The 13,774-nt window shown below is 36.6% G+C and overlaps 1 protein-coding gene across 1 annotated transcript; it reads left to right on the top strand.

Annotated features, from left to right (window-relative positions):
- The first annotated feature begins 337 nt into the window (after nucleotides 1-337).
- LOC149152949 (uncharacterized) lies at nucleotides 338-1,584 on the top strand. Its single transcript, XM_089445234.1, has 2 exons — nucleotides 338-632; nucleotides 722-1,584. Exon 2 carries the CDS (start codon nucleotides 768-770, stop codon nucleotides 1,389-1,391), a length of 624 nt encoding a protein of 207 aa, XP_089301360.1. The 5' UTR covers nucleotides 338-632; nucleotides 722-767; the 3' UTR covers nucleotides 1,392-1,584.
- Nucleotides 1,585-13,774: the final 12,190 nt, after the last annotated feature.

Raw genomic sequence — 13,774 nt, 5'->3', positions numbered from 1 at the left:
ACTAATAAAATGCAAGTTCGCAGAGGAGCGCACGTGATCGGACGACGGAAGAGGCACTTTTATCATTTCCCAAGGAACTTTTTTTTTATAATGAATTAGGCATTGACCCCTGAGCTTAAGTCTCGCGTCACAGGTAACGTCAAATGGATGACGGAATATCAAGAATTGGGTGGGCCGGAGTGATAATGGCGTGATTCACTTTCTTGATTTTTCTTTTTGTTTTGTCCACAAATCCGCATCCAAACATGTTTAAGGCTCAACCTCCATGAGTACTCTTGTTTACGGCTCTAACCTCCCTCAGTATTCATGTTTACAGATTAACCTCCCTCAGTATTCTAATTTTTTCGTTTTGAATCGTGAATCCCCGTCCTTCAATGTTATTCTATTTTTTTTCCTTCAAAACCGTGACTCCGTGTCCTCTACACACAGATGCAATGATTCTATGGATGACCAGAAGAAAGAATCGACAGTGAAAGTGGTTGGTTATTCTATGTTTTCTCCTTTCTTCAACGCTTTTCTCCATAAATAGAAGAGAGACGTGTGACTGAGCACATGATCAGGGAGGTTTGCAGTTTCCATTTGCCTTTCAAATCGAATTAGCTGCAACGAACCTCTACTCTGATCCAAATTCTGTAAGAACCATATCTCTTTTTTCTTTATTTATAGACTGTGTTCAGTTTATTGCTTGGATTGATTCATGTATTGTGTTTTCTTGAACAAGGGGAGAAGATTATTAAAATAAAGGATTACTAGTACTGTCTATCGTCATGAATTCTGAGGTTCCCAAATGGATGTCGCCGGGACCAGCAGTATGCTTTCCGAACCGCTCAGCGGAAGCGTCGCAAAATGAAACAGAAGAAATGGAGAGATGCAAACGCCCCCGGACAACATTGGAAAGTGAAGGGGACGTGGAGGAATTTCTGGTTGTGTTGGACAGAATCGAAGAAATGAAGAAACATTTGAAAAGAAAGCGCATGAATTTCAGTGGTAGTAGTTTAAGCGCGGGAGGAGTTCATGAAGCAATAGACGATGATCAGATGTTGATGGCCATGGCCGGCACGCAGCACACACAAGGTTTGTCAGATGCTGTCGACAATATCGCTTATAATAAAAGTAGCAAATCGCCCTGGAAACCCTCATTCGAATGGGAGGATTTCAGTATAAATAATTCCGTGCCTGCACAAACAGAATTAAGTGGTGCTGCAGCCACAAAAAAGAATAAAGATGGAGCAGGAAACATTCAAATTGGTAATAGCCTTTTAGAAACGAGATGTTTTCTGGATCGAGGCACGCCCGCTGAGTGTTCGCATGATCATATGGATGATGTGAACTACAAGGAGGAGGACGTAGACGACTCTCCAGATTTAGAGTTACAGCTATTTCCGATCTAGGAATTGCTGCAACGTCTCTGCTCTGATCTGACTGATTAGATACCCATAGCAACTAATTGTAATTTTTTAAATAATACAAGTTGTGGGTTTTGAATCACCAATCTTGATTATCAATATTCACTCTCCTTTGTGTCCTAATCTGAACCCAGCGGAGTAATCTCCCATGATTTCCTTTTGGAAATGGTTGCTACTCTAGTTTTTGCCTTCTCACTCCATGTCAAAGGAAATGTTGTGTCACTTCAGTTGAGTTTATGTTTTATTCATTCATTAGATATTTTGGAACTTTATGTTGCTCGAAGGGATTCATCATTGTCTTTGTTCCCATGGATTTACTTCTATTGATTATTTTTAGTGTTTGATATGGAGGTTTAATATCTTGGTTTCTAATTGTATTTATTATTGGGTTGTCATGAGTTTTTCTTTGTGACTTCGTAATATTTATTTACATTGTTAGTATAATACTAGTTTTTAGTAAGTTTGGTAGGGCTTATCATTCATTCATTTTCAAAATGCACGTTACATCCATGAAAGACATTTTGTGGCCTCAACCTACCCATTGAGAAATCAGGTCTGTTGGCCATTGGACTGTACTATATGCCATCCAAAATCTTAGAATCTTAAGTCTGTCAAACAAAGTCATATAGGAATGAAAGTCTATAAACCAATTTACACCTAACACACTAACATAAGTACCGCTAGTCGACATATACATAAAAAAAATAAACAAAAAAAGATGATGCTAGCTACTATTCATGAGAGGACTCCACCGGGGCTGGGTCCTTAGCAGTGGAACCTGGTAGTTCTGATTGAGGAGGGCACAAAATATTCTTCTCAATATGGCCAAGACGAACATTTTGCTGCCGAATTTGAAATTGGACAAGTTGAAATTCTTTCTGAATTTCCTGGAAACATGGATCTGACTTAACAGAACCTGTAGAATTCATAATAGCTCGAGCCACAATACTCTTCATCATCCAGTAGAGGTGAACCATTTTTTTATACTGTGTGAGCCGACCTCAGGTGTGGCCACAATCCAAAACCAAGAGATGCCAATCCTCGATCTGCACTTCATTCTCTGCACACTGGTTGAGTTCTGCCTCCCATGATGAAATCAACTGTTTCACCTGGGCTAGGGTACCTACGTTATATGCTTGGGTTGCAACATTAATAAACTGAGCATCAAACTTTCTGCCACTTCTTGTCGGTGGCTGAGTGGAGGAGGAACCCTGTCCACCTCTATTTCTAGAATTCGACTGCTACCTCAACCCCCCATTTCTCAACAGACAAATGCACGAAGAAGGACGAGCCATATATAGAAGTTGCCAATCCAACAAATTATACCATGTCAACCTAATAGGTCGAACCATAGTCTCGAAACAGACTGCCTATGTGCGAGTTGAGTGAAAACCCAAATTAATATAACCTGAAACAATTTCAGAAGAAAAGAGCAAGAATCAAACTACATTAGGCCCAAGCCATACATAAACATTGCAGGTCAAAAAGGAAAACCACCAATGCCATTCGTGGTTGATTCCCAACACCTCGTGCTCAGATGGGTCAATTAACATAGAGAATCCATAAATAGTCTGTTGCCTTAGAAGGGAGGTGTCAATGACCAGCTCCTCGAGCCAACTACCATAGAAAAACACATCATAACCATAAAAAACTAGAGACAAAGAGTTACATGAGACTTTCTCATTCCAGTTCAACAAATCACAAAGAAAACCATTTCCATCAGGTAGACAATCCTTCCACAAAAGACAACTAACTCGAATTTTTCCATACATTCACATTCAAAGTAATATAGTACCATATAAAATAGACACCGACATAGAAACAATAGACACGACATAAAAAGTAACCACAAAAAATTTCTAGCTCGCCAAGCAATCAATTCCTTTTGTTTCAATAAGGAATTTGCAAGATGGGTCAACAAACTTGCAGGAGAAATTCACAAATAGAGCAGTCCAAGGACGGGGAGGGGATAGAAGGAAAAGAACATACCTGACTATGATTTCCATGAACTAAATGCTAGTTACGTCTTGAGAGCAAAACCTCCCAACCGAGCATACCACTAGAGGATAGAGAATTGAGAACCTCTACTTACCTCCTAAAACTAGGCTCCAACACGAAACAAATGCATGAATGGGGCTGCGAACCCTCACCACCTAGAGATTATGAACCTTGTGTAAGATCTCTCCAACGTTAAAATCTCCCATGTGTTTTTCCACCCCACCATCTTGATCGTGCATGTAAGGCCTAAGGTTGAGCCACCCTTCAGTGCTATCACCCGCCATTTCAACTATGTTCAGAGTCCTGAGAGGGGCGATGATCTGTCTCACACCTTGATCAGGGATCTTGAATATTTCCTCTTCCATATCATGGTTATGAAGACCATCTTGAGCCAGAAACTTGAGCAACTGATCCAAGTCGCCATGATGGTTATCCATCCAAGGGACATCAAGGGTTGTACCCATATGAAGACATCCCCATTTAGCCAAGAATTTCATGGCTTTGTTACCCTTCCTTAGAACATGCGATGGAATAATATAGTTAAAGAAAGGAATGAGGTTGCTAATTTCCTGGACCAAGCGGGCCATCCTCTAGCTTTGGCTAAGCTTCTCCCATTTGGTGCCATGATTCAACTTTTTGATGACCTCAATCACCAGGTTGGAGTCTCCTTCAACCACCAAATTTCTGAACCCTTCTCTTCTTGCAATGAGAAGTTCATGTTTGACCGCATTGAATTCAGCCTCGTTATTACTTGCAAAACCACAATCAGCTACATAAAGGTGAAGTACCCAACTATAAGAATCCTTGAAAAGGCCTCCAAAAGAAACATCACCAGGGTTACCTATTGTTAGTATAATACTATTATTTTCGTGCTCATTTTCATTATTGGTAGGTTATCTTGCATTTAATAGGGATTTTTATTATTGATTTTTGAATAAATGATTTCTCTTAGGTTGGACATTAATCCCTTATTATGACATGGAGAGAATTGTACTCAATTTTGTTAGTGTTGTGTATTCCTTCAAAAACCATGTGCATCTACAATTTCTTTCCAAATAGTATGGGAACCTATCTTTAGAGCTTATGTCCACTAGTATTTGAGTTTCTCTTGGTTTGGGGCCTCACCTTCTTCACTTTTTTCCCATTTAGCTTTCGTAACATTCTAACATTAATACTATAAGATTTATTATTTATGTATTGAGATATTGATGTACTTTTTTTATCCCTAAATGAGCAACCAATAACCCACACATTTCACCAACATGGATGTTCTACATACATATATTTTGATTTTATACAATCTCTACTTCGAATTGATTACAAGGCTCATTTATTAATTCCAAATCAGTTGAATGCATGCTCTATTTACCTATTGACATTTTTGTAATGTAGATAAATGCACTTTTTGTTGGGAAAGAGTAAACATTGCACTCTAATTCTATATTGGTTCCAAACTTTGTTTATTAGAAATACAAATGTATGTATCTAACTTTGTATGCTAGATATACTTGCAAAATAATCCAAATTTGTACTCGCTAAATGAATACCCTATTATGTGCATACACAATACTCATGATATTATGAATACATATCTAATATGATGGATTGATGGCTTATAATTTAAAATTGTTATACTTGGATAACATGTTGTGGCTTTGAGTGTGTTCCTTAAAATGCACCTTTTGTCACTCATGGTTATGGGAGAGTGTATATATCCAACTAACATCACACACACAATTCCCAATTTAGCAACACTTTTTCTATGTGTTGAAATATCTAGGTTGAGCCTTCCATTCTACCAAACAACCATTCACTATTCTAGCTCTTAATACAATACGTGGTTATGGGTGAATGTAATGTCATACTACTGATCTAGGTCAAACAAGGAATGCAATGAAATTTAAGAAAATAAATGGAACACACAAGTAAATATAACATGTATTACAATAATTGGTGAAAACCCAACTTCTATTAATAAATGAAATATATAATACTATAGAACATAGAGTGGCTATAATGGTGGTAACTATCTTTGAACATAAAGAGATGGTGGCTACATGCATTCATAAAATATATTACAAGAGGTTGAGAGAATGGCCTTTTAACATAAATCACGAACCCCAAAGGTCAAAAGACCTAACCCTAGAAGATGAAATGCCAAAAGGTTTGCATGGCTCGATGGGGTTAGTTGGTACATCAATTTCCTAGAGTCATAAATTTTGCATACGATCTTCATCTAGCATGCTCAGTATTCGCTGGAAAGGCCCAACCAAGAATTACACATTTTGACTGGGGCATAGGGGATAGTTGGTTGCTATCACTTAGGTCCCCCCCCCACATTAAAAAAACATTGTTTAGGGCCTTAAAATGACCCTTGAAGCCTAAGACCCGAAAAGCTATAGAAAAATTGCCAAGATGGAGAATTGTGCTTTGAGCCAATGGACTAGGTGGATGGCCACTGATATCCACTTGGATCAGTCCTCCCCATTTAGTAAGTAATGGTATCCATTGCATTGAGTTCCCCCGATCAGATGGAGAAACATTTTTGGAATTTGGCTCTTGGTGAGCCACTTGCCTTGGTGAATAAGCCACCAAGTTTTCACAACTTGGTAGAGTTGCATGTGTTGTTGGTGGCTATCCTTCGTCTTGGTTTCCATGGTTTGATCCAATATAGCTTGTTTAATGTAATAAAGATTGAGTTATGTGGGGGCCAATTGCTCAGTTTCCTCTGAGGTGTCCAATAGAGGTGGAAAATATGGCCGAAGAAGCTCCACATTAAACACTGGGTGCAAGAAAAGGAAAGGGGGAATGCTTAATTCAAAAGCATTGTCAACCACTGCCTTTGTGATTATGTAAGTTCTTCTTGTAGGGTGCGAAAATGGACATCCTAGATAACCAGTTGACAACTAGAGACACATAATCATTACAGTGCTTGGTGGATGGAAAACCTGAAATCTAATATATGGAGATTGACTCCCAAGGCTTGTCGAGGGTGGGTAGAGGAGTGTAAAACTCCTACTACTTGATGGTTGGTTTAGCAATGTCATAGGAAGTGCATGACATGATATGTTACTGAACATCCTTTCAAAGCTTTAGCCAATAGAAATATTGTTGAAGTACTGCTACTATCTTCGCCACACCAAAGTTACCTGCCACTTGACTGTAATGTGCCTTCCATATTAGCTTGGCGCACTCTCTTGAAGGAACAAAAAGGTATCCTAGGTAGCACAAGAGTGCATCTTAGAGGTGGAAGTCTACAAATTTCTTGCCTTCCATCAACATCTAGTATTTAGTAGTAAAGTCAAAATCACTATTGTATTTATGACCACCTAAATATTTCGTTCCCATAAGAGTTAAGAACTATGGTTAGAACCACAATTGGGGGTCAACAATCTATGACATGATTGCTGCTACCCTTCTTATATTTGTTGTTCGAATGGAATTTTTGCAGGTATGTGGAACAATTTTTATGGTGGTCATTTTGTAACTTTCCTTGTGTCTACATAAAGTGCAAAGACCTCTAATCAATATCAATGATCATCTCCTTCCCTAGAATAAAATGCTTCCATTTTCAGCAAGCCTGGATGATGGATTACATCTCCTTATAATAGGTGAGTTATCTCCCTATAATATCAAAGAGTGTTTCACTATGATAGGCCACCATATGTCCTTGTTGAGTGAGGGCTTCACTGATAACATAGTTAGAGGCATCTGTCTCAATATCAAATGGTTGTTACAAGTCTATTAGGGTGAGGATTGGTGTAGAGAAAATGTGATGTTTAAGATCCTCGAATGCATTATGACATGAATCATAGTCATTTTTTTTTTCTTTTTCTCCTCCATTGATCACTTGACTCCAAGGAAAATCATGATAGAGAACCCCAACATGAATTTGTAGTAGAATTTAGCAAGGTCCAAGAAGCTATGAAGCTCTTTTAGAGTCATTAGGGTTGGAAAATACTGAATCCCTTGGATCTTGACTAGGTCCACATGCACCCCATGCTCATCCACAATGTATCCCAAGTATTGAATCATCTACATGCCAAATGGGTATTTCTCTAAATTGGCATACAACTTGTGTTACCTTAGGGTGCTCGAGACGTGTTGAATGTGTTGTAAATATTTCTCCCAAGTTCTACTAAAGAAGGGGATGTCATCCAAGTATAGAACCACAAAATTGTTTGTGAATGGATGCAAGATATCATCCATCATCCTTATGAACATCACTGGAGCATTAGTCAAGACATAGGGCATGAAAATCCGCTCGAGAAGGCCTTATTTATATTTGAATTTTGTCTTCTATCCACCAATTTGATTAATTGGAACCTGGTGGTATCCTGAATTCAAATCAATCTTACTAAATAAATTGACACCCTTAAGTTGGCCAAGAATATCATCAATCCTAGGGATCAAGTATCTATTCTTGATAATGATTTCATTTAGGGCATGATAATCAATATAGATTCTCCATGCCCCATCCTTCTTTTGCACCTATACAACTAGACTCTCACTAGTTGAAGATCTCAATTAAATGTGGCCCTTTTGAATGATCATGAATATGATGTTTTATTTCCTCATTCTCCAAGAGAGAGCATCTATATATTGGTACATCAAGTAAATGAGAAATAGAAATCAAGTCAATTGAGTGTTTGACCTTGCAGTTTAGAGGCATTCCTATAGGCAGGTCGACTACCTCTGGTATCCTATAGGGCTAACCTTTCAAAGTAACAATGATACTACAAGGAAGAGATTCATAAACATCATGGAATTTCCACACATAATTTTGTCCTAAAAGAGCATGACAAACTTTAAGTGGGACAACATCACACAATAACTCATCTTTGAAGGGCTTGATGTCGTAGGATAGGAAACATTGCTAGTTGACACGAATGTCTCGTTCATGGATAAACCAACCAATGGTATATGGTTGGGGGTGTGGTACTATTGGCAACTTCAATCTCAGTGATGATGCTAAAGGTTTATGGATAACTGTGTATTCACAATGAGATGTCTAACTTTTAGGGTGAACGCTTCACCCATCTTCAGGGACAGAAATCTTACTGATGATAAGAAGAGTGCTAAACCTTGAACAAATAACATAAGAACATGGCCATTAGAGAAGGGATATAACTATTGGAGATAGGGAAGGATTTGAACGTTAATATAAATTAATTTGATTTGATTTATTATTAAATATTAAAGATTAAATTAATTATAAATTATGGTAAGGTCAAATTGAAATTATTGTTGCCAACAATATAAAATTTTAATTTAATTTAATTATTATAGTGACATGGAGTAAATGATAGAAAGGATAAGGGGCATATATAGAATATTCAATTTAGATTAGGAGATTATATATATATATATATATATATATATATATAGATATATATATATATATATATATATATATATATATAGATATATATATATATATATATATATATGGAGATGGAATAGTATAGGGAAGAAATTTTAATATAAAGTATAATAGAGTTAGTTTTGGTAAATTATTATTATTATTATAAATAAGATTTAGAATGCTATTTTTAAGAATTGGTCAATTTGACATTAATGATTGATTTTATATTAGAATAGAGTAAGTCTTGATCCTTTGCTAACTAAAGGATTCAAATTTTAATTAACATTAGAACTAATTTAGAACGAATTTGATTGGAGCTATAAACTAATATAAAAAATAGGATAGAACAAAACATAATTTATTTTAGAACAAAAATAGATTATAAATTATGATTGAAGTCAGGAAATAAAATTTTAATTATAGATTGAATTAGATTATGATTAGATTAAATTAAGGTTAGAAAGAGAAACAAGGGAGGGAGAGAGGAAAAAAGGAATCAATAATATTAATAAATTAGAGATTAATATTATTAATATTATTGTGTAATATAAATATATAATAAAGGATAGGGGGCGGGGTTTAATAATATGAAGGAAAAAAGGTTGTGGGGGGGGGGTTAAGGATGGTTACGATTGATATTATAGGACAAAAAGTGTATGGTGGGTAAATCTCTCGATAACATCGACTGATATCAATTTCTTTTGGATCCGCTATCAACAATGAAAAATAATTTTCAATATTAAAATCATACAACTTGATGTTAGAAATTAATTAACGGAGCAATGAAATACATAAAATATTGTGGAAACAAAAATATATAAACACATAAAAAAAAGAGACATAGATATACGTCGTTCACCTAATTTGGGCTACATGCATGGAGAAACAACCAATCCTTCTTTTTATATCATCCAACAAAATGAAGAGATACAACCTACAACAAATTTGCTGTAATTTCCTCTTTTCTCTCACACAACCTCCTCTCTCTCGCTCTCACTCAGAATAATAATACACAATTGTAATGAAATTCCCTCATATAAAACGAGAGTTTCCTTGTAGGGAAAAAGAACCTAAATTAACATAACTTATACCATCAGATCATCCACCTAATGAACGACCTATATTGACTACGAAATTAAAATATTTTACAAGGGATTTTTTCATCTATTTTTAGCTTCGGGGGCAGTGGGCGCTGCCCCCTATTAGGTCCCTATAATACTAGTATATTCCCCTTATTGTTATTATTATTGTAGCCCCCTACTTTTATTGTTGTGCCCCATAAAAGCCCACTATTTTTATTGTTGTGCCCTTACATTATTATTGTTATGTAGGCTCTGATTATATTGTGACCCGTTAAACTCCTATATATACCAAGGAGGTATTATCATCCAATAATTTTTCATTTATGCAATTTAAATGAGGTTCCCCCCTCAAATATGCTAATTTTTAAGTTTTTGATATATCATTTCTTTTATTTTGTGAGCTAGTTGCATAACATTTGGTATTCAAGCTTTGGATTTTAGGGTTTCTCTGATAGAAACATGAATTCTTGGAATTTTTGCTATAACTTTTTTTTTACAAGGCTTCATAAGCTTAAATTGAAACTACATAGATCCAAAATAGTGGTGAAATTTGTATATGAATTTTATATCTTGTTTTGCTACATTTTCAGAGATATGATCAGAGGAAGTTAGCGTTTTTGCAGGCTCCAAAATTCAATCTCAAAAAGGTGACCTAGGGAAAATCGTCATAACTTTATCTTTGAGTATTCGATTTGAATTTCATAATTTTTTTTTTGAAATTGGTTCGACTTTAGTTTTGCGTGTATCATTTTTAGGGTCGAAGGTCGAAACAGTGACATGTGGCACTCCATAAAAGTTTGCTCTATTGAACCAGTTGATAATCATGTCATCGTGGGATATTGGGAATAATGATTTTTTGAAGAATCCAATCTCAGTCTAACTTGTGGGGTTAGAAAGAAGAGTCATAGGGTTACGACATAATGAAATTTTAGACCTCAGAGATCCAAAATTACAAATATACAACAATTTCAATATCGAGCTACTAAAAAGCAAGAAAAAAGTGTGTATGTTTTAATTTTGCATAACTTTTGTTTCAAAAATAAGTTTGAAGTGATTCAAAGGGCACATTAAAGCATAAATATCAGTATTTGGTTCTAAAATCCCTCCCAAATAAAAGAATTCTACACCCATTAATATTTTGGTGGAAAAGTTTAAATTAAGCTTGACCTAGGGTTCAACCTAGGCTGCCAACGAAAGTCTCCGCGTAGTTTAGCACTTCACTGATATTTTCACTCCCTTGGATCAAAGGAGAATATCACCCGAGGCGAGCCAAAACCATAGAAAAGTGTAAGGGATCTAGATTTAGTTATCTAAGAATATTGTTGATGAGCCTCGGTATTACAACAAGAATGCTGCAACTCCCAAGGCTACCGACTTTAATTATCAACCTGGGGTTCGTACAAACTTAAGAGATATCGACACTATATGTGAGGCATACAATGTGTCCTTCCTTTGTTGTCATGATGTAATGGAGTGCATGTACTGAAGCCAAATCCTAAACTAATTGCAAAGAATGAAATGTTCGAAATGGAACCTTAACCTAGTGCAAGAAAGAAAGTACAAGGAAAGAGACTGAAATCAAATGCTAAAACACACCATTTTCTAACTGACTGCTAAGAGGATTTTATTCAAAAGAATGCTAAGTTAACATGTTGTATGTGTGGAGCTTAATTATCCTTCCTTGTAGCTATTTCATTACAGGTGTTGTGCCTGCTTGCATTGAACTTTATGTGTGTTAAATGAGATCATTTATGTGTCAAAACTAGACACAAATCACAAGCAACAACATGAAGCCATAAAAACACTCGCCATTACAAATACACATGGTGTACCAAAATCCCCTTATTCAATTTCGGGTGGATCTTGGACACAATCACCACAAATAATATGTCTTTATTGAGTATTGAGATCATCAACCTTTCATCTTTTACAACATTGCCATGAAAGCTTTCTCAAACATTGAGAATTTGACACTCACAAATTTGGAAGAAAATGCGTTCAAAAACCTGACTCAACCTCCTATATCAATGAGCTCTCCTTTGAAAAATCTATCACTTCAAAGATTTCAAAAATTAAAGCAACCTTAAGCAATAATCCTCTTTCCTATTCACTCCTTATATCTCCCAAAATTATCCACCACTTATCACTCCAAAAAGGTTTTACAAATTTAAAATCACACCTTATCACTCCATTATGAAAACATCCCTTAAAAGAATTTCACGAATTCCCTTTTAAAGAAGTGAATTAAAAAGTGAACGAATTTCATGAAGTTCCTTTTTGAATGAAGTGAATGAAAAAGTGAAATTTATGGATTCACTTTAAAAATGAAAGATCTCCTTTAACGAAGTCAAATCGCATTTTTAAAAAAAATTTCATGTGGAGATGTTATGTAGAACAACATAAAAAAATTCAACGCACATCATTTTGGTCATTTTGTGTAGAGAAAAAAAATTACCAATTCGAAATTGTAAGTGAAGACTGCCCTTTAACCTGGCTCAACGCACTCCATTTTGAAAGCTAATTCATAAAATTACTAAATTTTTTTCAACGCTTCACTTGTTATTCACGCTAATGGCTTTAGCTTGTTGAGAAAATTGCGTAAGATCTGCACAGTGGTTACTGATATGTAGCTTCCATGGGTAATGCGGATCTTGCCAATCACAGCAATTCCGTGGTCTCCTTAATGGTTCGATCTCATCCGCAGCAATTAAGTGTTCTCTTCAATGATTTGATTTCATTTGCAGCAATTTCTTGGTGGAATTTTCTTCAACGATTGTTTCAGGTGAGCCACACTCCATAAACAGAGGAAATTGAAGGAAGCCGTATAATTTTGTTCAAGAAAAATACTGGAAATGTCAAAGTTAATACTACAACTCGTTGAGCAAAAAGGATAAACAAATGTGGCTGTAGTTCGCTTGAAGAAACACAAAAATAAGAATTCTGGTGCGCACTTTCCAGTTTATCGGCCTTCGCTCTGGTGATCAACTTTATCAATTGTTTACGCATGTGGTTGCAACTTATTTCTGTTAGGCAGAGTAACCACCAGCATTAATAGAAAAAGATGGGCAGAGTCTCTAATACCGCAGCATCCAACCTCACATTCAGCAGAGACACCGGTTCTTCTCCTGTAAACTCGAACCGACTGCGAACAGAAGCTGATCTTCGTCGATTTCGTCCAGACAATCGAGCAGCCCGTCTCCAAATGATGTACAAACACAGTAACAGGCTGGGCCTCTGCCTGGGCCAGTCCATTCATTTTGGAATCATACCACTCTGGCTCAACAGCAAACCAACCCAATGCGGCTCGGTAAACACGGTCCTCGAGCAGATGAGATCGCTGATGATTGATGAGATCGCTGATAGATACTCAGAATACTGGGTAATCCAACAGAATTTCTGCAAGCACGCAAGGGCATTTAGTCATTCATTCATACTTGCCTGCTTCCTGTAATTTCCATATTATTTTCAGGTGCCGAGAATGGGCGAAGGGGAAGAGCAGGTGAAGGTGTTGAGCCAATGGCCCAGTCCCTTTGCTATTCGAGTTTTGATCGGACTGGAAGAGAAAAAAAATGTGAGATATGAATCCCAGGAATTGGGTTTTGCAAATTACAGACGCTGGACGTAACCCAGTGCAAAGAAGTGGAGGAGCTGCTATATATCGAAGGCAAAAGTATAATATTAGTAGAGTCGCCGATCAATGCTCGAAACTGTAACAGCTAGCATAAAGTCTACCCAAGAGAGGAACACAAATATCTTGTCGCTAACCAGATAGTAATTCTCCGAGACCCTACTGCATATGAAGAGAGGCGTTCTGGCCGCGCAGAAAACCGAAGCAGTTGAAGCATTTATTTATTACAGAATACTCAGGTTGCAACAGCCCGGTTAACATCCAGATGCACCTCCTCACAACACAGGTTCAGATC

This window comes from Pinus tabuliformis, chromosome 9 (assembly GCF_031772625.1).
Source record: "Pinus tabuliformis cultivar Carrire ecotype Pingquan chromosome 9, CPIR1, whole genome shotgun sequence".
Taxonomy (NCBI): domain Eukaryota; kingdom Viridiplantae; phylum Streptophyta; class Pinopsida; order Pinales; family Pinaceae; genus Pinus; species Pinus tabuliformis.
The sequence above is the reverse complement of the archived record's forward strand: the minus strand, read 5'-3'. Positions and strand labels throughout refer to the sequence as shown.